Genomic DNA, 23,135 nt, shown 5'->3' with positions numbered 1-23,135 from the left:
CACGCTCGTGAAACTACAACGGAGGCAATTCATTTTATTTGAAAGGGGTGTAAAACGGCGATGGTCGAAAGAGAATCGTGTTAAAACACCTACACATGTGGCATCGTGCAACTGGGCACAATTAGCTTCACCACTTTCACGCCACAGTGAGAATATGAGACTTGGCTGCGGAAAATATTTACCAGACAGGTATCTACATCTACCAGAACTACAGTATTTCATACGTGTGGTACCTCGACTGGCTGTGCGGCCAATCAGAGCCTGCCATTATTATTTTACATCTAACACTGGTTCAAGGACATGCTATGAAAAACTGTTCAGGTTCTGCATCTGACAGATGGCAGCTACGTTTCCAGCAACTGGGAACTAGCTTACTGTGCAAATATACATACAGTACATGTTTCGATTGTGCGACACCTAATAATAAAGTGAAGCAGTGCGACAATGTAAACACAGTATCCTTTGCTTTAGGGTGGTACATGTAGGTGGCATTATTGGAACTACCCAGTCAGTTCATACACAAATTTCGCTACTTCTTATTTCAGGTAAATAATGTTGCAGTTCCAGTTTATAAGCAAGGGTGTTTGGGATCCACAAGTAGCTACACGTGTAGCTACATAAAATAAATACAAGATGACAGCTCCATTCCCTTGCATATAATTGAGTTGTGGCTATGCTATCCTGTCTATCGTATATACTCCAGTCATGGACAGAGTACATGATCATATGCGAAAGCCCAGCCTTGCCGTACATTTAGAGAAATGGGCCTTTAGGGGGCTGTAAATCATATGGCTGTTATTCTTCAGACAATAAATACAGTGGCAGTATCCTACAGTATGTGTGACCATAATAGCAGAACTGAGAGTCGGAGGACCGGCTGATGCATATTCGCATGAGTGCAAGATCTATGGAATTACTCTGTGGGGGGAGGAAAAAAGCACCTGCAGCGATGATGTGAATTGTTCCCCAGTGTCAGACTAAGCTGCTCTAGTTGATAAATCAATAAACAAGCTTTAAGAGTCGTATGCTGTTCATTACTTATGATGGACTGTTGTCTTGGCACAACTTAAGTCCCCATCATCCATTTCTCCCTTTAGAGTCGACTTCTGTCCAGTCGCTTTTTCGTTGGGTTGGGGTACTGAGGGTTCTCAACAACCCCCTCGCCAAATTTGAGCTCCAGGAAAGCACGGTGGTTGTTAGGGCCATAGGCAGTGATGCCTGCAAACTGCATGGGTACCAGGGGCTGGAGGAAGTGTTCGGGGAACTCGACGTCTTGCCTGTGCTCCGTCCAGGTGTCCTTGGTCATGATACCGTTGCGGGCGTAGAAAGGCCAGAGGTCCACATGCAGGTGGTTGGACTCGCTGAACTGCACCCGGTAAAAATCCCCCTCTACCGCCCGCTCCCACACGTACCCGTTGGCATCCACCAACGAGCCGGCATCCAGGTTTTTCAGGTGCTCGCAGTTGGGCACGTCCTCCAGGTAGATGCCGAGGTCAACGTCGTAGTCCCAGGGGATGATATCCTGGTGGCGGGCCGCTCCCAGGAGGCTTCCGCCTTCCAGCCAATAGCGCACCCCCGCCGTCTCCAGGATGTTGATGACGTACTTGGTCGTCTCGCGCAGGGCGCGCAAGCAGCAGGGCGGAGTCCAGCGCTCCAAGTAGAGGTACTCGGGCGTGTCGTCTTTGACCGTGCCAAAGCAGCGTGCGGTCTCCTTGCCGCAGCCGTACCACTGCTCCTTCCCATCCGGCTGGACGAGGCGCTTGATGCCGAAGTCGCGCATGAGTCGGCCGGTCGCCTCCCGCTGCCTGCTGTCCGCTTTCCATTGGTTGTGGGCGGAGCTGAAGAGGGGGCGGTGACTGGCGGCGAAGCAGGGCCCCTCCAAGAGTTTCACCTTCCAGCCACGCAGGGAGGTTTGTATAAAGAGGGAAGCCAGCAGGGGCCGGACTAGAGGGCTCGACAAGTTGAAGAGATCCTCGGAGCGCATCAGGATCACCGCGTCCCCCCGCAGGGCCGTGCAGACGCTGCCGCTGCTGCCCGAGGCGGCTGGGGTGTAGGTCACTGTCCACTCCCTTAAGCTGACTCGGAGGTGCAGGCACTGCACGGCAGAGCGGGCCAGTACCGGGGTAGCCACTAGTCGCACGGGGCCACCCCCCTCTCCCTCCAGCTCTCGGATGAGCCGCTCCAGCTGCCGGCCCTGCTCTAGCTCCACGCCGTCTGGCACCAGCAGCACGTACTCGGTCTGAACGTGGAACTCCGGCCGGTGAGCCTGCGGGGGCTGATCGGGGCTGGGGGACAACACCAGGAGGCGAGCCCCCTCTGGCAGAGCGAGCGGCGGGTAGGGTACACTGTCGGCCACCGCCAGGAAGGGCACCTCGGGTCTCCGCTGCAGGAACGAGCGGGCCACGTCGCCCACGTAGTTCTCGAAGTCCTCAAACTCGCGCACCAGCACTGTTACCCGGGGGTTGCGGCCATTTCCCGCCCCCCCGGCCCCACCCCCCACAGGACCAGCCAGTCCTCCGGCGGCCCCAATCCCCGACACCGGAAGGGGGGTTTTTTTGGGAGAGGGCTTCCCAGAATCCCGCCGCTTCTCCATCATTTGCTGTTGGGCCCGGGAAACATAGTACAGAATCAGGAGGTTTAAAGCGATAGCCCCGGTGAGGAGGCCCTGGCAGAAACTGATCCTCATTGTACTTCTGGGTTCTCAGCACGGCACCTGATATAATCGAAGGATGTGCAGGCCGTTAATATTTTCCGGAACAGAGCTTATCTCAGTTTCAGTGGTCCACAGTCACCTCCAGTGAGCATAGTCCAAAGCAAACATAGCTACATTTGAGCTTCGGTGATCGAATCAATGCTATGCCAAGGTTATCTTAGATGACCGATAAAACTACAAAACTATAAAATTACACCAGGGTCACACGAGGTGTCACCTCTCAAGGTGTAAACGGCAGAAAGGTGTACTCGATAAGGTGGGGATGGTCACAGTATCAATCGGGGCCATCGTACTGAGCTGCAAAGCTGATTTCTTTATTCCAAGGAAACAGAATTTGTTGCTAGCAAGTGTTTTGTCTTAAAATCTGAAGACAGAAGATACCACAGTTTCACATACACTTAGGGCCTGAGCATTTTTCCCCCCCGCTGGCAAAGATCGAAAGAGAAAGCTTCTGGACTTCTTCAGCTGAAAAACCACGAAGCAATGTCTTCAGCCAGTTACGGTAACATCTGAAATAGAAAAATAATTCAAAGGTGAAAGCAAATGCTGTATATAATTGTTTGCCATTTATCGTACTTCACAGCATAAACTGCACTTTACAGTCAGACACACGCAAATGTTGATACGTCTGTATGGACTATAGCAACCCTCCCCCTACTTCTTAGTTGAGGTATAGAAGATAACCAATCAGAGCTTTAGTATTACGCCAGCCTAAGTCCTCTTTTTGCTGGGTAACAGACAGTCACGCACTTAGACTCCATCTGCTCTGCGGTGCTAACTTGTCTTGACCCATGTAGGACAAATCCAAACACATGTACTAAGACATTATGCTTCTTTTAGATGAAGCCAGCAAATGTAGGGCACTTTAAAATGATCGTCGGCACTGAGTTAGTCAAAAAGTGAAGTTTACGTTGTCATTATGGATTTCGTTCAGCAACGTTAAGGACACGGCACCACTTCGGGTTTGATGTACATGCAAACTTGTATTTTGGATTTCAGGTGATTAATTGCAGCCATAACAAATTTGTCTTCACCACTTCATCATTCTAATAAATTTCGGATTGATCTGGTGATTTATGATCGTGTTTTGTTTCTCCGCAAAAATATTTGCGAAATATGCTGTCGGGCAACACGCATCAAACGTTACTAGTTATAACATAATTAAAGACAATTGCCATGGAAATCATATAGTTGCTAACATTTTGGTGCATCGAATTTTTTCTCCCCCATTCACTCGTTTGCTGTTTGTTTTTATGTACCTAATTATTATAAACCGTTACCTTTGCATTAAAAACATGGCATTTAAATTACAACATAGACAGGCAATTTAGTATCTTTCAAAAAAATGTAGATCAAATGTCTAAGACATGTCTTTTCAAACATGACAGCCCTAGAAATAAAGCAATCATTGAGTTCCTTAATTAGCATGTCCTACAATGAACCTTTAATACACGGAGAAGTGAAATTAACCGACAGGTTTGATTGTGGGATTTTGTTTTTGTCATTGCACATGCAACAGCAATCGCACGAATACAAACCTGCTGAACAGTAAATACGTGTTTTATTTCCATTAAAATGGCTAACAGCCCACAAGCAAACAGTTGGTACACAATACCTTGTGAAAAATATCTAATCAAAGAACACATGCGGACATTTTAACGCAATGGAATAAGAAAACGAAACGTACATTGCAGTGTAGAGGACAGATAAGTCGCATGCATTCTTTAATCCATAAATCCATTATGTTTGTATCATCGTTATTCCCCCTCTCTCTCTCTCTCCAAAAGGTGCAGCAGCCTCTGCATGGCCGCTTCGGAAATGAGCACAGAGAAGCCGTGAGATCATAATGTGGCAGGAAGCTTCCGCCCCGGTTACGGCCGTGAAGACGCTCGGCGCTCAGCAGCGCTGCGCTCCGCCGAGGCCAGATCACTATTTCGCAGCCGTTTCCCTATGACTGCTTGCAGTCCCCTTTCGTGACTGAGAGAGTGAGAAAGAAAGAGGGAAAATCAAGCGCTGGGTATTCTGGGGAAAGGGGATCTCATCGGCATTCTCCCGTTTTTTTGCCCCCAACCCCACCGCCTTGTCCTGGAGGCTGATCGCGCGGCGTAATGGAGGCGGAAAGGTCCGGAGGAACGGGCGGCACGAATGCAAATCCGGGAGGGAGCGGCGCAGGGCGCAATCCGAACGGGCCGAAACCTGTGCCAGGGCCGGGGACTGCAGCAGCAGCGGCGGCGGCGGCGGTGACGACGGCAACGGCGGCGGTAGCGGGGGCGATGGCCGGCACCTCTCAGCCCCGGGACCCGCAGGAGGGCCTCTCCTTGCCTGGCATTTTGCATTTCATCCAGTTCGAATGGGGACGTTTCCAAGCAGAAAAATACCGCTGGGAAGCCGAGAGAGACGAACTCCGGGTAACTGTGATTTTTCTGCTTTCATTATGGTTTTTAAGGGAATTGCTCGAGTCACGACAGTCGGTTATTTCTCAGTAGGTCAGGGTAAGACTACCGTGGTTGGAGTCAAGGAGGCTGAGGTCTGTATAATAAACGGGATAAGTCGCGATCTCTGGGAGCAACATTGTTTTGCAGTGTGATCGTTTGAACATCAAGTGGCCTTTCGGGGCGCTTGGTGAGGCTGTTGCAAAGGAGGACACCAAAGATTATGGCGATCAACTTGTGTTGCAGCGATTGCAGCATTCCATGGTGCACACATCTCAGCATGAGTGGAAAAATCACTGTCTTAAACCTCTGCAGGCAACAGTTTATTTATACCAAAGTCTTTGTTTTTGTCTGCCCCTATAACGTATTCGCCTGTGAGAGTCGCTTGCGTCTGAATAATAATCGCAACGATGAATATCTTGTCTGATGTAGGTTGTTTATAGTGTGTGGTTTCCTGTTGTGGAAATGGCACTGGATCGCAGTCAGAATCCAAGCGTGAACTGGACATACAGTAGCAACCCCTCCCTCCCCCCAATTTCCTATCGGAATGCTTTTTTTTTTGGATTGGCAACGTAGATCTGTCCCTGTTTAAGTGTTAACAGCTCGGACAGTCCTGTTCTGTTCGCATTGCTTTAGAAATGGGGCGATGGAGAGGAGTAGCAGGAATGTGGCTGATCGGGGTTTAATACAGGTACCGTCTCCTGGTCCCATTTTCAGACCCCGGTCTGAGAATACTGCCTGTCACGTGACTTCAGGTCGGCTACATTTAGTAGCAAGGTGGATCCCGGCGCCAAATCATGGCCTATAATAATAATAATAATAATAATAATAAATAATAATAATAATTAATAATTAGTAGGAGTAGTAGTATTAATGTCTTGAAAAATATCGTACGTTTAGACAGTATGCAAACCTGCGGTGTCCACTGTGCATGGGAAGCCCTGTCCTGCTACTGCCGTATTATGAACATGGTCCGGTGATGGAGAGCCCATCTACTTTTAAACTGATGTCGAAAAAAAAATACGAATTGGCATATTCAAAAAATAAAGCTCATAGATATAACTGGCTACTTCATATACGTGTGAGTGGAAAGCTTAATAGCACTCCTCTGGCATGGGAGATACAGATGTAATCATCCTGCTATAATAAGAAGAAAATTCATGTCTCACTTAATAGGCTATTGATTCGAGCTATTCCAGTAGCTAAGTATTGAATGCGAGGAGTCTGTGATGCTGTTTGTCTGTGGTAGACTATTATCCTCCTACATGATGTTACCGACAAAGAGGAAAAGCGTCACGGACTGAACACTTAAGTCTATTCGCAGGTTGACACAGGTTACATAAGGCTGGTAAGGATACGTCCTTGTTATATACAGGATACCTGATGCAGTTCATTGCTGTTTTTTTTTCCGCTTTGGTCTTTTGGTGCTTGTCTACCTGAAACTGTACTTGAGCTCTCCATAAAATGCAAGATATTTGCTAGAAATGTCCCGTCCGCCTTCGCTCCGTTTTCGTGATGAAATCCAACTCCAATACCGTGGCCTGGCAGGTGCTTGATCAGGCTGACTTTGGTTTCTCTGTGCGTTTCAAAGGTTCATCACTCATGCCTCTACCTTTACCGAAGAAGGCGCAAGTTTCACAGAGGTTTTAATTTAAGCTGAAGCAGAACAGGTTGATTGGGTGTCGGATGGACGACATGAAGCAGATCACTGTAATGTTCTTAGACGGCCCTTTGTGCTGGAGAGGAACAAGCAGGCAGGTGTATTTGGGCAGCACTGCCCACTGCTCCACCCCAACTTTGATCTTCCTTGGGCAAATACAGGTCAAAAAAGGGCCTGTAATATGAATGCAGTGTCAATCGGTAGATATACCAGGCTGCCATATTCCAGCACGATTTTAGTTTTCAAATTTAGTGTGGTAGTTGGCCTCATTTATCGGTATCCCTAGACTACAGTGATTTGAATTTTATGTTAATTCTGTAATAAGGCGGTTTTGAAAAGGCCCTGCAAGATCTTGCACATGTGCAGACATCTAGTCACGCGTTTCAACTAGGTGCTTATTGCGGGATCTACTTTGCAGAGGAAACTTTGAGGACCAGAAATGTAAGGCCTCTCATTTGTCAGGTCTTGGAGGTAGGAGTTCACTGTCACTGGCCAAGACTGTGGCCGAGCTGTAAATAAGACGCAGAGGGAACCAGGGAAGGAAAACAAAGGTTTGTTAGGGTATTATGTGTATTGGTGTGTAAAGGTAGGGGAAAAAAATTCAACTGTATTCGTTTTAGGGAGGGGCTCTTCAAAGCTGGACTTCGATTCTAAATCCAGGCCATGTTGTCAGTTCTCCTGGGTAGTTAGTTTAATAGTTACTGATTCTGATTGGTCAGAGGCTTCACACCTGGCTCACAGGTAAAGGAGGCTGGAAAACCAGCAGGGCTCAGACCTTGAGGACTGTGGTTTGAATATCGCTGGTTTAGCGTGTTCTTGGAGGGTAATAAAATGACCCTGATGTTGCATGAGGGCCTTAATTTCCCATTTATGCAGGCATGGAAACACAGCATTTGACCGCTGCAGGAAGACGGGTTTAGCAGGACTGTGTGTGTGTGCGTGCGCTAATCTTGCCGAGCCCTTCTCTCACCAAGGCTAAAACCCACGTCCAGAAAAGTACTCTATTGGACTCGGCTGGGTCTTTGGGGAGTAGGTGGTATACAGTGGTGTCTGGATGAGTGCCCTTGACCTTATTGCAAAGCTGAGGGATGTGACTCTGGCTTGGATTTGTACTCGTGCAGGCTACCGCCTGATTGGTGGACCAGCGAGAGTCTGGTGGTCAGGTGACATCCGGCATAGAAGTTTAACTCCAGTTGCAGTAGTTGGTGTGACTGTCTGAGTGGCCAGTCCCTCGTAGTCTCGATATATTCAGGCCCGAAGAGCGTGGCGGATTGAGGCAGGTATCTGCATGTATCTCTTGCTGCCATCATTCCTCCAGTGTTTAAAAAAGGCATTCCATTCCACCCACTCCTAGCCTGGCTTCATACTGCCTCTGTCACCTGCCCTTTTCATTCCTTCAGCAACGCATTTATATTTATGCAGAATCCGAAGCAGCAATTACATGTATTATTTCTGCATTTCCAGCGTTGATTATTTGGCTTCATCCGGAGACATAGGACATGTTGAGATGGTCCGAGGAGCTGCAGTGTAGAATGCGCGGAGGTGGATGGTTCAGGTCAAAAAGTCGGAGTCCGGACCAAAATTTTGTTTCAACCAACAGTTTGGTCTGGACTTTGACTTTCTGGGCCTGAACTATCCACCTCTGAGAATGTGTTTTTCTCGAAGTCCACTGAAATGTGAACCTGCAATTTTCTGCTCCTCAAAGTCTTCTGCATGCATACTTTAATAGACGGGCTGTTGTTTTTGTTGGAGTCGGCTTATTTGTGCTGCAAAATTGCAGCTTGATGCTTCTAAAATCTTTGTATGCATGTGAGTGAACATTTCTGCTTTTACTGGCTTTTAACAATTGAGTAAAGTTTCTGTTTGTCTAATCGCTAAATCGTTAAATATGACAGTTGCTACGCCCCGGACCAGAGTTGAGATGTATCAGGTATGAGGAGGAGGGACAAAAGGAACAAAGGGGAGACAAATAACCAGAACCACAAAACACTAAATTTTCACTAAAGTGTATTTAACACTTAATACAGAACAGAAACATCAGTGTGAATGTCAGGAGCGGATCAGGCCAAAACAAACAAAACAGGTGACTGACTAGGTACATAAAACCTTCTTACCTAAACCAAAAGAAAAACCAAATAAGACAAACGCTAACTCCCTCACGAGCCAAAAATGCAGCCTAAACACAAATACAGAAACCAAAAGGGCAACCACTCCCCACTCTTGGTGTATACAGAATTAACAAGCGACAAAATGCACAAACTATAAGATCATACACCAAAGCCAAATCACGATACAAAGAGAGAGAGTCAGCTCCAAGAGCAACATCTACCATAAATGTACCACAAGTCTAGCACACCAGCAAGCTCTCCTACACACAAAAAGCCTCTGTGAACTGCAGGGAAACGGTCCTTTTCTTCAGGTGTTGACCAGGACCAAAGCGAGGCACAGGTGTTCATTCTGTTCGTGAAGGAGGCGGGCGGAAGGCAGACACCTTCTCAGACAGGCAGGAAGCGGGAGGTAAAACCCGGCACTGGATTCTTAGGGCATGGAACCTAGAAAAGATGCCACCACACACGGGGGCCGCAAGACACACGGGGGCCGCAAGACACACGCGGGGCCGCAACACAGTACATTAACATACAATTCCTGCGAAAGCATCTACCTAACTTCCATTGTATTTAATTAACAAGCATAATTAATTCAGAGCATTAGTCCTGCAAATATTAATTTAACGGTGGAGCAAAGACCTGCTTTGTGGTTTACAGTTTCAACATGTCTGTCTTTGGGGCAGGACCGCTTAGGGTGATTTTTCCATTGCTCTCTGCTGTTTAGCTTGTGCGACTGGCTGCAGTGGAGTTGTGTTGCGTTTGAGTGTTATAATGGAAGGCCTGGTGTTTGAGTTATTACTCTGTAAACTTTTATGTTTCCTGAGCTGTTCATGCCAGGGCTACAAACAACAGAAGAGTGATTCGGGTGAGGTCAATGTCGGAAAGTCCTGGAAACGCAGGGCTGGGCACTTGCATGGTATTTCAGTGGCATGAGGAAGGCCCAGTAGAGGATGGCAAAAAGATTTCTTCAGTAGCTCCTAACATATGTCTGTCAGTGGTATATACTCTGCAGGCTCTGTGGCCTGGTTCCAAATTTTTGGAAAGCCTACTGCAGCCACTAGGGGGCAGTAGAGAAATTGGAGCCTGTGTTATGGTAACTTCAGCCTTAGCTTGTATCATCAGTTTACTTTTTCTGAATATATTAAACGCTGCCCTTGTTCAGATCTAATATGCTTTTAAGATGCGCCGTTGCATAATTGTCTCTTGGCAGCATCGCGACTAAACTGTTAAATGCCACTCTGTGTTTTATGCCGCATATTCATTGAGCACGAAGCAGCGTTGCGTAACAGCCTCGCATTGGGAGAATGGGGTCGGGGCTGCAGCTGCTCGGCGATCTGACGGCCTTTCTGCTGCGAATGCAGGCGCAGGTGGCCTTCCTGCAGGGGGAGAGGAAAGGCCAGGAGAACATGAAGCAGGACTTGGTGAGGAGGATCAAGATGCTGGAGTACGCGCTCAAACAGGAGAGGTGAGAAGGTGTGTGTGAGGATGCGTGAGGGTGTGTGAGGATGCGTGAGGGTGCGAGAGCCAAGAAAAGAGATGAAGAAGAGCAGGGGATTTTTTTTTTGTTTTTTTTACTGCGACAGGAAGGAACAAACGAAAGGGCTTTCGTTTGAGATAAACGGGAGGATGTGGAGGGTGTTGCTGTTGGGAAGGAATTCTGGGGGATGGGGGAGAAATTTGGGCTGATTCTCTGTCTTCCACATGGCTTGTGTGTCCTCAGGGCTAAACACCAGAAGCTCAAGGCAGGAACCGAGCAGAGCTCCGGCGAGAAGAAAGTGGAAGCGGAAGCCGAACAAGGTGGGAGAAAGTTTCCCTGGTGATGGACGTGTGTGTGTGTGTGTGTGTGTGTGTGTGTGTGTGTGTGTGCGTGTGCGTGTGTGCAGGGTGGGACGTTTGAGACCCTCAAGTGGTGGGTGAGGGCAGGCCTTCCGCTGAACTTCATACCGTCATGCCTGTGAGTGAGTCATACGGACTTCCTGTTGTCCTCTTTCGTCTGGACAGTTCCCAATGGCCCAGGCGAGCCTGATGCTGAACCGGCCAATCAGATGTCCTGGAAGGAGGGACGTCAACTGCTGCGCAAGTAAAAGAAAAAATAAAAAATTGTTTGTTTATTTATATATATATATATATATATATATATATATATATATAAATTCTTATTTATTTTTTTATATCATATGTCTGCCTGAAGTTGCTTAGAGTGCAGGATTTCTTGATGCAGCTTTTAAAAAATGGTTCGTATTTATGATCGGGGCTGAAACAAATATTCAGTCATTTAAATTTGAAGTGCAAATCATTCGAATAAGAAACATGAATCTAAATAAAATAAAACTGTTACTTGGAAATGTCTGCATGCGGCAGAATTGCAGGACTTCCTGTTTTCGGTCTATCTTACCAGAGTGGCAAATGTGACACTTAGTGGCACGTTGTCTGGGCAAAAAGATCTATCGGAAACGGTCAGAGGTCCGGCGCTTTCTCAAGCGGGGGTCGGTAGTGCAGTGTGAAATATGCAGAAATAGACTGTCCTGGTTTGACAATGCCCAGGTGCAAAGGAGAGTTGATACCAGTATAGTTCAGTGAACACTGTTCTTGTGCATATAGTGAAGAATATGATTGACCTATCTTTATCATCCATCCATCCATCCATTTTCCAAACCGCTTATCCTACTGGGTTGCGGGGAGTACGGAGCCTATCCCAGAAGCAATGGGCACGAGGCAGGGAACAACCCAGGATGGGGGGCCAGCCCATCGCAGGGCACACTCACACACCATTCACTCTCACACCTACGGGCAATTTAGCAACTCCAATTAGCCTCAGCATGTTTTGGGACTGTGGGGGGAAACCGGAGTACCTGGAGGAAACCCCACGACATGGGGAGAACATGCAAACTCCACACACATGTGACCCAGGCGGAGATTCGAACCCGGGTCTCAGAGGTGTGAGGCGACAGTGCTAACCACTGCACCACCATGCACCCCTATCTTTATCATAAACAGTCAATATTCTGTACTATAATCGAAAAGGCTGATCTGTCAAATATCAGATCTTGGTCTGTGATTTCACCCGGGACATTTATTTTCCAGACCATGTGATTTTAGAGTTATTATGGCTACTCATTTGATAATCACAGCACAGAAAAATGATTAATAATTACATAGGGACTAATTATATGGCATGCACCCAAAACAGTAATTCTGTATGGCATCTGTATGAGCATTTGAAGAGTTGCGTTCAGTTGTGTAATTGGCGTACAGTGAATTAATTAACTTAAAGCGAGTTTTTAATAATTTTTTTTTTCCTGTAGCAATTTAGTTTAAGTTCTTGAGGATACAACAGCGCATTTTCTTCTGGGATTTGAAGCAGCAACTTTGGGGTTATGCTGGAAATGAGGGAAGGCAGTGGGGGGAAATAATTATGTAGCTGAGCGGTGTGCGTGTGTGTGTGTGTGTGTGTGTGTATAATGTCACAGTAGCTCTGTGGCTCCTCCTTTGCAGACGTGGATAGTTTTGGTTCACTCTCCTTTGTATAATGGGTTCATAGCTCATGGTAACAGTTCAGACGCATGTCTGCGTGTCAGATGTCGTATTTGGTATGAAGGACGATTCCCACAATGTCACATGACCCCTCTCCCCAGGTACCTGGAGGAGGTCGGCTACTCCGACACCATCCTGGACATGCGTTCCAAGCGGGTGCGCTCTCTGCTGGACCGCGGCAGCCCTGAGGTGAACGGCCCCCCGCCAGCGGAGCCCCCACCAGAGCCTCACGGCGCGGAGTCTCGGCTCGTCCGCCAGATCGAGGAGCAGATCAAAAGGTGAGGTGCGCGAATGGGTGCAGAGGCGTAGCAGACCAGAGTGACATCGATGAAATATAATCCTGTGTGTCTGTATATAAGATGTAATAAATAGCAAATTAACTTAATGGCTGGTATATACAAGTATATTTTTAAGAACCCCTCACATTCACCCTTCCTGTTCATATGTTTTTTTTAAAAAAACGCAAATGATTAGTTATGAAATTGCCGATGGATCCACCAGTAACCACCCATGCCCCCCCACCCCACCCCGGCTTGCAGACATGGGGTGTTCCTCAATATGCATACTTAGCCGTACTCATCTTCCATTGCCGATGACCAGTTCCAATCCTAAGAACAGAAAGACAGAGGACAGTAAAAATCCATGGATGTTGGTCTTGCTCTGCCCCAAATATCAAGGATACTTCGGTTGCATCCTCGGCGAACGAGACCAATCCCATGATTCCTTGTGCCCCAAGTTTGTTCTTGGGAGGCAAGTTGGCATGACCGGTCTTGCCAAGACCACAAGTACAATCTTTGTGTTCTTGGTACTGAGAAACACCCCTGGCAGTTTGTCTTGGGTGTCCCCTGCTCGTCCTGAGCTGTCTGCAACGGGCAGCTTGAGGATGGACGGCTTCATTCGTTGACTTGGCCGTGTCGTGGACGTAACCGCCAGGAATGCTGGGAAGGAGAGTTCGAAGGAGCGTCTGGGTGCCTCGGTGCTGGACAAGCTGCCGTTCCTCCGCTGCGAGGACGACGATGACGAGGACGACAGCGATGAGGATGACGACTTTCAGGGCGTGGCCACCGACTGCATCGACGGGCCGCGTAAGAGCAGGAAGGCCCGAGTCAAGGTGGGGACCGTGGCTCTGCTGTGTGGCGGCTGAGCCGTACCCTCCTCCAAAACCGCCCTGGGATGTTTGGCCTCAATATGCAATCTGCAACCTACACTATACTATTTCAGTCTGGTCTTGGGCCAAAGGTATTCGAACTGTAGGGTGGAGCTCTCTGGTGGACAATGAAGGAATTGCAGGCGGGGGGGGAGGTACAGGTGAGGGAGAAAAGAAATATTGAAAGTGAAAACACTCTGTATGTCTGCACACATTATTTGATGCAAGCAAATTAAAATAAATGTTACAGTTAGAGAATCCCATGGCCCAGTTAAAAATGTTTGAATACTTTTGTCTTAAGCAGTGTTACATCCAGCAATGGTGTCAGGGGCAGGGGGTTCAGTCACAAATAACTAATATGACGAATTAATGCTATGACCATGTTTGTGAAAGCTTTGTAGACATGATGCTAATGTACTGTGTGTGTGTGTGTGTGTGTGTGTGTGTGTGTGTGTGTGTGTGTGTGTGTGGGTACACGCACATTAATACACAGCTGGGGGCGGAGCCCATCACGGCAGACCTTGACCCAGAGGATGAAGAGGATGAAGATGACTCAGAGGACGCCCTGGGAGAGTTTGACTTCCTGGGGTCGGGCGAGGAGGGTGAGGGAGCCGGAGAGGCGCGCATATCTGGAGACGGCAGGGAGTTAGGTGGGCTCTCCTGGGTCTTAGTGCCTGTATCGCATCTGCTGTCGTCGTGTCTGCGAGCCTCTCTGTCTCCACCTGCTGACTGATGTCTGCTCTGCACTGGACAGAGAACCGCAGGAACAAGCTTCAGGGCATCATTTCAGATTTCCCACCCAAACCTTCTCCACCCCCCTCAGTCCCAGGACAGTCTCGTGCAACTGAAGGTACACCCCCCCACCCCACCCCCCCATAAAATTCTTGCCAGGTTTACTTCATCACAATTGAGATTAAGACAAATTAATGCGGTTATGATTTACCATACCTGTAGGGGGCGCTTTGGGCTTCTCCTCGGATGTCTTCATCCTGGATGCAGTCGCGGGTGGAGATATGAACCTGGGTGAACTCGCCGACCTCACCGTCGCCAATGACAATGACCTCACCATCGACGTGAGTCTGACGGCCGCCGCCCTCTGAAGCGCTGGAGTTGGGGCGCTGCCCATGCGGTGACCCGTCCCTGCGTGTCTTCAGCTGCAGGACAGCCGCGAGGAGTTCAAGAAGACGTGGAACCCGCGCTTCACGCTGCGCAGCCACTTCGACGCCATCCGCGCCTTGACCTTCCACCCCAGCCAGGCCGTCCTGCTGTCGGCTTCCGAGGACGGAACACTGAAGCTGTGGAACCTCAACAAGGCCATGCATTCCAAAAAGTAAGGGCTCCGTCTTTGCTTTGCAGAGAAAAACGCGGAGTGTAGGGGCAGATATTCAGATTACACTTACCCTGCTAGCCGAATGACATTTGTGAACATTCTTCGATTGTTTATAAATATTTCCGCCAGTATTCGTGTAGTAATTTTTGAAGCGCAATGCCAAGAAAGCTGTGTTTCCACAATTTTGGCCACTAGTGTATATACTGTTTTATGCAGTTAATATTTTTTACATCTCCCATTTTCATTGGAAGTTTAGCTTATTTTTCAGGGTAGTTTTGGTAGTTTTAGTCGTTTGTATTTTAAAGATTTTACTTAGTTATTCTGTATTCTAGTTTACCTTTTAGTCATTTTAATTCTTCGGATAAGCTGAAAGTTGAATGTGTCTGATCTGTAAAGAATCTGACGCAAATACAGTGGAGATTATGCAATAATGTCCTCAAAATTGGCAAACCAAGCTACATAATATTATAATGGTATGGGAAGGTTTTTATTTTGTTTCAGTTCGTTTTGGAAGCAGTATCCATTCTTTTTGTTTAGGTGTAGTTTTATTATTTATTTCAGTTTGCGGAATGCTTTCCTGTAGTGCTATTTTTCGTTAGTAATAGTGACCCTAGTGTTTGGATCTCTGTATGTGATGTAGAATGAATATTATAAGGCTCTCTAATGCATTAAATATATATTAAATATATATTCTTATTCTCAGAAATGCAGCACTGGATGTTGAACCCATCTACACCTTCAGAGCCCACAGGTAAGAGGCTTGTCTCAGCCTTCCTTTTCTATAGGTGAGCCGTGATTGGGTCTCCCAGCTGCTCGTCAAGTGATGAGTCGCGCACTGATTGGTCTTTCCTCTGCAGTGGGGCGGTGCTGTCTCTGGCCATGGGACAGAATGGCGAGTCGTGTTACAGTGGGGGCCTGGATGGCACCGTACGCTGCTGGAAGATCCCTGACCTCAATGTCGACCCGTACGACAACTACGGTGAGATCGGAAGCCCCTTTGACCCACCCGCTTAATACCGGACCAACATTTCACAGATCGTGTTGCTTGTTCGATTGATTTTTTTCCCCCCATTCATGAATGTCTCATTCATGAATTTATTTCAAAAAGAATAAATGAAAAGGGACAGTGTGTAGCTCTGTGGGTTTGGACTCAGGACGGGTGTCAGTTCCAATCCCATGGCTGGCAGAGTGATGTCATCGTTGGGACCCCAGTCGGTCCAGGGACTGGCTGACACTCCTCTCATTTGTACAAAAATTGACAAAGGTGTCTCCTAAGAAAATGGAAATGTATTTAAGCAGTTACAGCCTACAAGTCTTGTCATTTCTCAACAGACATTTCAGTAAGTGTTTCTGCTTAAACTAGTCAGCTGTGCTGCGATAAACTGGAGATATTACTGCTCATGCCCACAAAGCAAACAGGGACTGGGCAAGGCTGACCTGCCAGTTGTAACCTGAGACTGGTGACAGTTTCTTATAATACATCCAGCCACTAGGTGGTGCTAGATTCACAAAATTTGAACGACAAGTAAGAGCTTCAGTGCAGTACCTATGATGCTAATGGGTCAGTTTTACGTTTGATCTGTTTTATAGATCCCGGGATAGAGTGTAGCGTGCTGGCAGGACACGAGGACGCCGTGTGGGGACTGACGTTCTCCAGTGTGCTCCAGCGTTTGGCTTCCTGCTCTGCTGATGGAACAGTGCGCATTTGGGACCCCCAGAACTCTAACCCCTGCCTGTCTGTGTTCAACAAGGCAAAAGGTGAACCTTAACAGAAAGGAATTTTGTATGTCTCTCTCTTTTTTTATGTATTTTTTTACTAGCTTTGTACTAGTGGTGCATGTGTGAATTTTACATTTAAATAACTCTTTTATCCAACGCTACTTAGAGGGAAGGGTCACAACTTATGTGTGCTCTATGGGATTCGAACCCATGACCTCCGTGTTGCATCTTCGCGTTCCTCAGAGCATGGGACTCCGACCTCTGTGGCCTTCGTGAACTCCGACCCCTCCCAGGTGGTGGTGTCTTTCGACCGCGGTGAGACGCTGCTGTATGACCTCAACACAGAGCAGAGCATCATGGTCCTGGAGACACACACCAAGGAGGGTACGTACGAGAGGGCTGTTCCTCTGCATTGGAATGTTTTTCTCTCTCTCTCTCACTCTCTTCGTGCTTGGAAAGGGGGACTCCACGTAACAGTATATTTTAATATCAGATTCATGTGGTGTCAGTCATTTTGTGATGGAAAAAATCTTTTGACTTGGGCTCCCCCTCTGAGTCTGGTTAGGGTTAGGGCTTCCTCTGCCGCCCCCTGGAGGATGGGCTCCCCCTCTGAGTGTGGTTCCTCCTAAGGTTTCTTCCTTTTAGGGAGTTTTTTCTTGCCACTGTCGCCTCTGGCTTGCTCACCGGAGGCTTTGGGCGAGGATGCTGTAAAGCGCTTTGAATGCAATGTTGTGAATGTAATGTGTAAACGCGCTATACAAATAAAATTGAATTGAATAGGAAAATCTTAATTTTAGGAATGAAACAAAAAGGTACTGTACCAGTCTGCCATTCCCTTAGGAGATAAATCAATTTATTAAGACATTTTATGGAACCTTCTGCTGGGCGATTCAGTTGTGAGGTTTACGTAGCATTTATTTCTAACAGTGTATATTTCTGATCACTTGCATGGAATTTATTTTACTTAGCCTGAACTGGGGAGATAAATAAAACAATCCTAAGCTTTGTTTTGAAATAGCTCATCATGAACTTTATACTGAGAGACTCCAGTCACAAAAAACAACCCCCTTCGCCTGTTCTTGCACGTTGTCGTCCTTCTGTGTTTGCGGATTGTACTATCCAGTGTTTGGTTTTAGTTCTTAAAAATTAAAATTTAAAGGGGAAATGAGTTTTTATTGTCTGGTTAAAAAGTACAAAATTAGAGTCTCCAAAACTCACAGTAGCCCTTTCCTGGTGCCTTGAGGGAAGGTGAGTCGCGCTATAACGTTAATTTGAGACAGAGGCCACAGAATCCACAACATATGCTGCATGTTTTACGTTTTGTATGTTGAAATGGCTGGAGGATCTGAACCTGTGGTGTCTGGACCTGGTTTGCCTCTAGAGGGCGCAGTCCGCCGTTTTGTGCAGATCAGTTGAACAAAGAGCCTGTGTTGATCAGTGAGCACTGGCGAGCTCCAGTGCAAAACCCAACTACCTTTTTTTTCACAGACAAGAAATGCACAGACCTCCATTGTGAAGCATTCTGAAACGACAATTAATCTAGTGTGTATCATTGTCACCATCTATTTATTTACTGGAAGACTGAGCAGACAGCAGAGTGACCTCATGCCTCTTGGCTTGTGGACTTGATTTCTGACCCTAAATCTTTATAATCTTCATATTTCCTGGTTCTCTCAGCATGACGTTGCACCGGCCAAGCAGTCGCGTTTTTCTGCCTGAGATGCTTAAAATTTCTATGAAACTTGAGTAATTTAGTAGATCACAACAAATTGCTGTTCTTAGCGGTAATTTTAAGTTATAGCTGCGTTCAGCCAGTGCCAGTTCTGTAGCAGCAGTGAAGGAAATGTTTGATGTTCTGGAATCTCGATAAAAAAATCCGGGTCTATACCTGCTAACTTAATGGATTACAACTTCCGGCATTTGCAGAGATTTTGTTCAGAATGTTGAACGGGACCTTAACATGTCTCAGAGCAGTGCGATTAGCTGTCCCCCCCCCGCCCCCGCAGCACCGTTGCGATTTTGGGGTTAGTCCGAGAATCCTCGAGGCAAAGGGGAATAGCTTGCCGATAATCATGTTAACCAGCGATTTAATTAGTGTGTTACTCCGCTCCCTGTGTCTGTTTTAATTAGGATGTGATAGATAAATGGAAGTCATCTGTTCTTCATAATGCGATTTTTAGGAACGCTTATTACGGAATAATAATAGCTACTGGCGAGGGGAACCTGAAGTGATCCCACACTCTTGTTTCTCTCTCTCTCTCTCCTTCCTTCCATTGACAGGGAGCGAGCTGATCAACTGTGTCGCTAGCCACCCCGCGCAGGCGATCTCCATCACCGCCCACGAGAACCGCACCATCCGCTTCCTGGACAACAAGAGTGGTCAGTGTCTGGCAGGCCGCCCCCGCCTCTCGACCCGCTGTTTACGACCACATGATTTACTTCCGCGCGCAGAGGCTTTAAATAGCGAGACAGTCGTGGTCGCTGCTTGTCATATAGGAAGGGGGGGGGGAGTACCATTTGCTGTGTTGTTTTTTAAAGTGTGACTGAGCAGTACTGACAGTATTTTGGGGGTCTTCCCCCTGTGGCTTCCTTCCCCCCGGCAGGCAAAGTTCTACACTCCATGGTAGCTCACCTGGATGCAGTCACCTGTCTGACCACAGACCCCAAAGGCACTTATCTCATCTCTGGCAGTAAGTCTGACGTACCTCCATCCCCATGTGTCCGCGGCTGGATAAATGGCTCCTGGCCGTAGTAACGTGCCTTCCGGGTCACTGCCTCCCCACAGGCCACGACTGCTCGGTGCGATTGTGGACGCTGGACAACCGGACGTGCGTGCAGGAGATAACGGCTCACAGGAAGAAGCACGACGAGGCGATCCACGACGTGGCCTTCCACCCCTGCCAGCCTTTCATCGCCAGTGCCGGTGCTGACGCCCTCGCCAAGATCTTCGTCTGAAAGCCTCAGTTGGGGGTCCGGGGTCCTGAGGACCCGGCGGCTCGTCCCAGACACTGCCGGACTTAAAAACACGGAAAAATGATTCCTCACTTGCACGGACACTTGCGCGTGCATAATCAGAGATGTGGGCATATGCGTGAACACACGCACACACACACACACACACACACACACGCCAAACACTCGTCTGGCAGGTCGGCAAAGTGCCACTTGCATTCGGGGATTTTTACTGAGACGGTTTTGCTTTTATAATCACATAGTGTTGCTGCTCTTACTATCGGTAAACTGTTCACTAAAAGACCTGTAACTTTTTTTTTTTTTCTCCCAGTTTTATTAACCTTAAGCGGTAAATGTCCTACCTGCTGATATTTAAACTACAAAAATCTTCACCTTGGAGCTGGACAAGGTGGGGAAAATGAAGTAGAATTTATGATGGACATATTTCGAATTGTAATTGTTTGTTTATACCACATGTAAACCATGAAAACATCTAAACCAGTAGGGTGAGTTGATAAGTATGCTCTGTGTATAGTACAAATGTTCTTTTAAACAAATACCAATGACGGCTTAAGGCGTTTGCTGGATTAACAGACGAATAGCACATTTCCAGAATACTAACTTCTTTGCCCACATCGGCAAACCGGAAGCCTTCACGGCTGCCTCTGTCAAAGATAAACATGAATGTGTTTTTTTTGCCAAATATCATAGTCCCTTATTTTGCTGAATATATTTGTAAGATATAAACTGAGAATTGTCATTTTTATCTTGTCACCATGTTTAAAAAAAAAAAACCATCTCAGTGGCACCTGTGAATTGTGCCATAAAATGAGTGGACTGGTTCCCAGCTGGCCGGGGGGGGGGATGCTGGGAGTGATTGGCAAGGTGCAGGAAGGGGAGGAACCACACACCTCCTCTCTCTCCATTGGAAGCCCCTCCCTCCCCCTCCCTTGGCAGCTTGTCCCTGAAGCCACGCCCCCCATCCCTTAGACACTGAGGTGCCTGTCGATTGGATATTCTCGGCGTGTCCTCATTATTTAGCCAATGATCCGTGTCCTCTGTCAGAACAAGGTAAAAGGGGAGTGGATGGTGGGCGGGGCTAGATGATGGATTTGTCTGTATATATATGATCTTCTGTCATCGACTGTATATAGTGTGTTCTTGGTTAATCTCGGTGCTAAAATCATGTCTGAATCAGGGACCTATGGGGATGTGGTGTGTTGTTTTCCGTTGCTGGGCCTGCTCCCTCTAGTCACACCGTTGAGCACTATGGTTTCCTGTGAACAGGGGTCCGTATCCATGACAAGCCACAGACTGTCCCACGTGATAATAGCTCATGGTTTTTAAGTTGCCGTTCCCCCCCCCCCCCCCCCCCAGGTATTATGTTTTCCTTTGTCTGAAGCCGTTTATAATTACCTAATTATCTTTTTTTTTTAATTGGTGGTGGGGAGATCGAGGGTAATCTTGTGGATGTAGCCCTCGAGTTTCGCGGTCCATGATGCTTTGCGCTTTCAGCTGCTTACATTTGCCGCAGGTCACACAATAGGCGTCGGTAATCCGGTTTAATAAGCAGTAGATCAGAGGAATCTTTGTAGTACAGTACAATAGTGACACGACTACTGCAATTTCTGTCATCGTCAGCGTAGCACCGCTATATTATCCAGAGGTACATTGGCCAAGTTTTCTGTTTTTGTGTTTTATCTTATTTCAAACATCCATGATAAAGACGGATAGGGGAGGAGAGACGAGATACGCTGCTGTAGTTTAATTCCAAAGCTAGGAAATAAAATGGAAACACTGATCAGATGCTTTGTGAAGGAAGGGCAGTGCTGAGACGTCTTGAATTACACAAGCAGGCCTCTACAGTAAATAGAGGAAGAGTCTAAGAGACGTAATAAATCACTACAGGGTGAGAAAACGCAGCAAGCAATTTCACTTTATGCAAATCGGAGGATGTTTGGCTATTTGTCGTGCGATGGAGGGGGTGTCGTATACTAATTTTGTAATATCGTAAGTTTAACGTTTTTTAACGTTAAACTTGATTCCGTTTTTGTTTTTTTGGGGTTTTTTTTTTCTCTTTTTGAGCCTCGTTTGCTCGGTAGGAACGGAAAAGTCCGGAGGCGACTCCTACAGTTTGTGGAAAGCCATCAAAACCTGGCAATAAAAGTGTGTGGTGGGAGTGCAGTGCCATGGGCCCCCGGGGGCCCGGGTTTATGAGTAACTGGCTCTGCCGCCCCGGGCCCTTCCGTCTGTGGAAAGGAAGAGCGCTCGCATGCAGACTGCTTTATTAGGGGGGTCAACGAGAGGCACTCGCTGGCGACAGAGGTTACGATGAGGTCACCCCCCTCTCCCACGTTTGGATGTAATATCCCTAAAGGAACGTGACTGTGCCACAATTACTAATGTATTATATGGTTTAATTCCCCCCCCCCCCCCCCCCAAATTGCTCTTGAGTTTTAACATAAATTGTCATTCACCTCATGAGTCGGTATGATTCAAGATTCAGGAACCATTTATTATTTCTGATGCGTGTGTTTTTTTGATATCCAGATGACCTTTTTATCGGGGGATTTTAAACATATTGTTTCATTCCTCCCCCCCCCCCCCCCCCCACTTCAACATTTTACCCTGGTCTAGTCTGTCCAGTGTTTCAAATCAGCGTCCGAATGCAGAATTCCAAGCAGGAGAAAGCCAAGCAGATGTAGACAGAAAAAAAAAACACATCGACCGAAAGACCAGATAACGCAGTTTGGTGTTACATGTTGTATTTGTCCCATCATTTCATTTTTCTCCTTTTATTTTTCTTTATTATAATAATTAAGCTTATTATTAAGATGTAACAATGCAGTAGTTTAAGTGTATATCAAGTGCATCATTCTTTTAAAGTAGGGTTAGAACTTGCTTGTGAATGATAAATCGCAGTTGCCCAACTTTCGTAATATAATGAAAACGTAACACGACGAATAATGAAAGTAACGGTAAAAGGGCTCATTTTCTTCGTGATTCCTGTCTTTTTGTCTTTTTTTTTTTTTTTTTTAATAGCAACTTATCACTGTGTGATATTTTGTACATCATATTAAGCGGTATTCAAACGATTTTCTGTAACCACAAGGGACAAGAGACTTGCTGTTTATTTATTAAAATATCCCCCCCCTCCCCCCCCCCCCCGGCTTTTTTTGTAATGCATTCAGGCTCGTATCAAATTATATATTTTCCATTTACTCTCTGGTTTTTGTTTACTTGGCGGGTCTCCTATGTCATTCAGAAAAAGCTTCATAACATTAACAATAAAGATTTTGTACATAGAACTTTGTCCTTTTTATGTGTTTGTGTTAAACATATATATATATATATATATATATAATTTTATCCTTTTGAGGGTCTTTGCAATGTGGTTTCCATGGCATGCACTTCCGAACTGTACGCATAATTACCTAACTAGCTTATGACCCTCGATCTGAAGCTCCCTAATGTTCACGTGAAGTGAGATATTTCCACGTTTCTCTAGAAACAGGTACCAAGGCACAGAGGTTTAGTCTG

General features: G+C 46.8%; 2 protein-coding genes across 3 annotated transcripts; one reads left to right on the top strand and one right to left on the bottom strand.

The window, feature by feature from the left end:
- Positions 1 to 14: 14 nt before the first annotated feature.
- On the bottom strand, positions 15 to 4,555 carry LOC125711396 (fukutin related protein). The gene is made up of 2 exons (XM_048980240.1): positions 4,401 to 4,555; positions 15 to 3,222 (listed from the first exon to the last, which is right to left on the bottom strand). The coding sequence occupies exon 2, from the start codon at positions 2,684 to 2,686 to the stop codon at positions 1,094 to 1,096; it is 1,593 nt and encodes a 530-aa protein (XP_048836197.1). The 5' UTR covers positions 2,687 to 3,222; positions 4,401 to 4,555; the 3' UTR covers positions 15 to 1,093.
- A 33-nt stretch (positions 4,556 to 4,588) lies between these two features.
- Positions 4,589 to 20,342, top strand: strn4 (striatin, calmodulin binding protein 4). Of its 2 annotated transcripts, none has more exons than XM_048980237.1 (17): positions 4,589 to 5,121; positions 10,275 to 10,378; positions 10,634 to 10,710; positions 10,915 to 10,993; positions 12,549 to 12,725; positions 13,381 to 13,558; positions 14,088 to 14,196; positions 14,349 to 14,444; positions 14,549 to 14,667; positions 14,749 to 14,924; positions 15,628 to 15,675; positions 15,782 to 15,903; positions 16,515 to 16,682; positions 16,887 to 17,027; positions 18,924 to 19,022; positions 19,247 to 19,333; positions 19,429 to 20,342. In XM_048980237.1, exons 1-17 carry the CDS (start codon positions 4,822 to 4,824, stop codon positions 19,596 to 19,598), a joined length of 2,250 nt encoding a protein of 749 aa, XP_048836194.1. In that variant the 5' UTR covers positions 4,589 to 4,821; the 3' UTR covers positions 19,599 to 20,342. The 2 variants fall into 2 exon arrangements, with proteins under 2 accessions (XP_048836194.1, XP_048836193.1); XM_048980236.1 differs by having other exon boundaries at positions 4,590 to 5,121; positions 14,088 to 14,244.
- The last annotated feature ends 2,793 nt before the right edge of the window (positions 20,343 to 23,135 follow it).

The sequence above is a fragment of the Brienomyrus brachyistius genome, chromosome 17, assembly GCF_023856365.1.
Source record: "Brienomyrus brachyistius isolate T26 chromosome 17, BBRACH_0.4, whole genome shotgun sequence".
Classification (NCBI taxonomy): Eukaryota; Metazoa; Chordata; class Actinopteri; order Osteoglossiformes; family Mormyridae; genus Brienomyrus; species Brienomyrus brachyistius.
The sequence above is the reverse complement of the archived record's forward strand: the minus strand, read 5'-3'. Positions and strand labels throughout refer to the sequence as shown.

Bases quoted from the DNA above. Each gene is read 5' to 3' on its own strand.
- LOC125711396 (XM_048980240.1), bottom strand. From the start codon at position 2,686: ATGAGGATCAGTTTCTGCCAGGGCCTCCTCACCGGGGCTATCGCTTTA.
- strn4 (XM_048980236.1), top strand. From the start codon at position 4,822: ATGGAGGCGGAAAGGTCCGGAGGAACGGGCGGCACGAATGCAAATCCG. The intron at 14,245-14,348 runs GTGGGCTCTCCT...TGCACTGGACAG, and splicing joins TGGAGACGGCAGGGAGTTAG to AGAACCGCAGGAACAAGCTT. The intron at 15,904-16,514 runs GTGAGATCGGAA...TCTGTTTTATAG, and splicing joins CGACCCGTACGACAACTACG to ATCCCGGGATAGAGTGTAGC.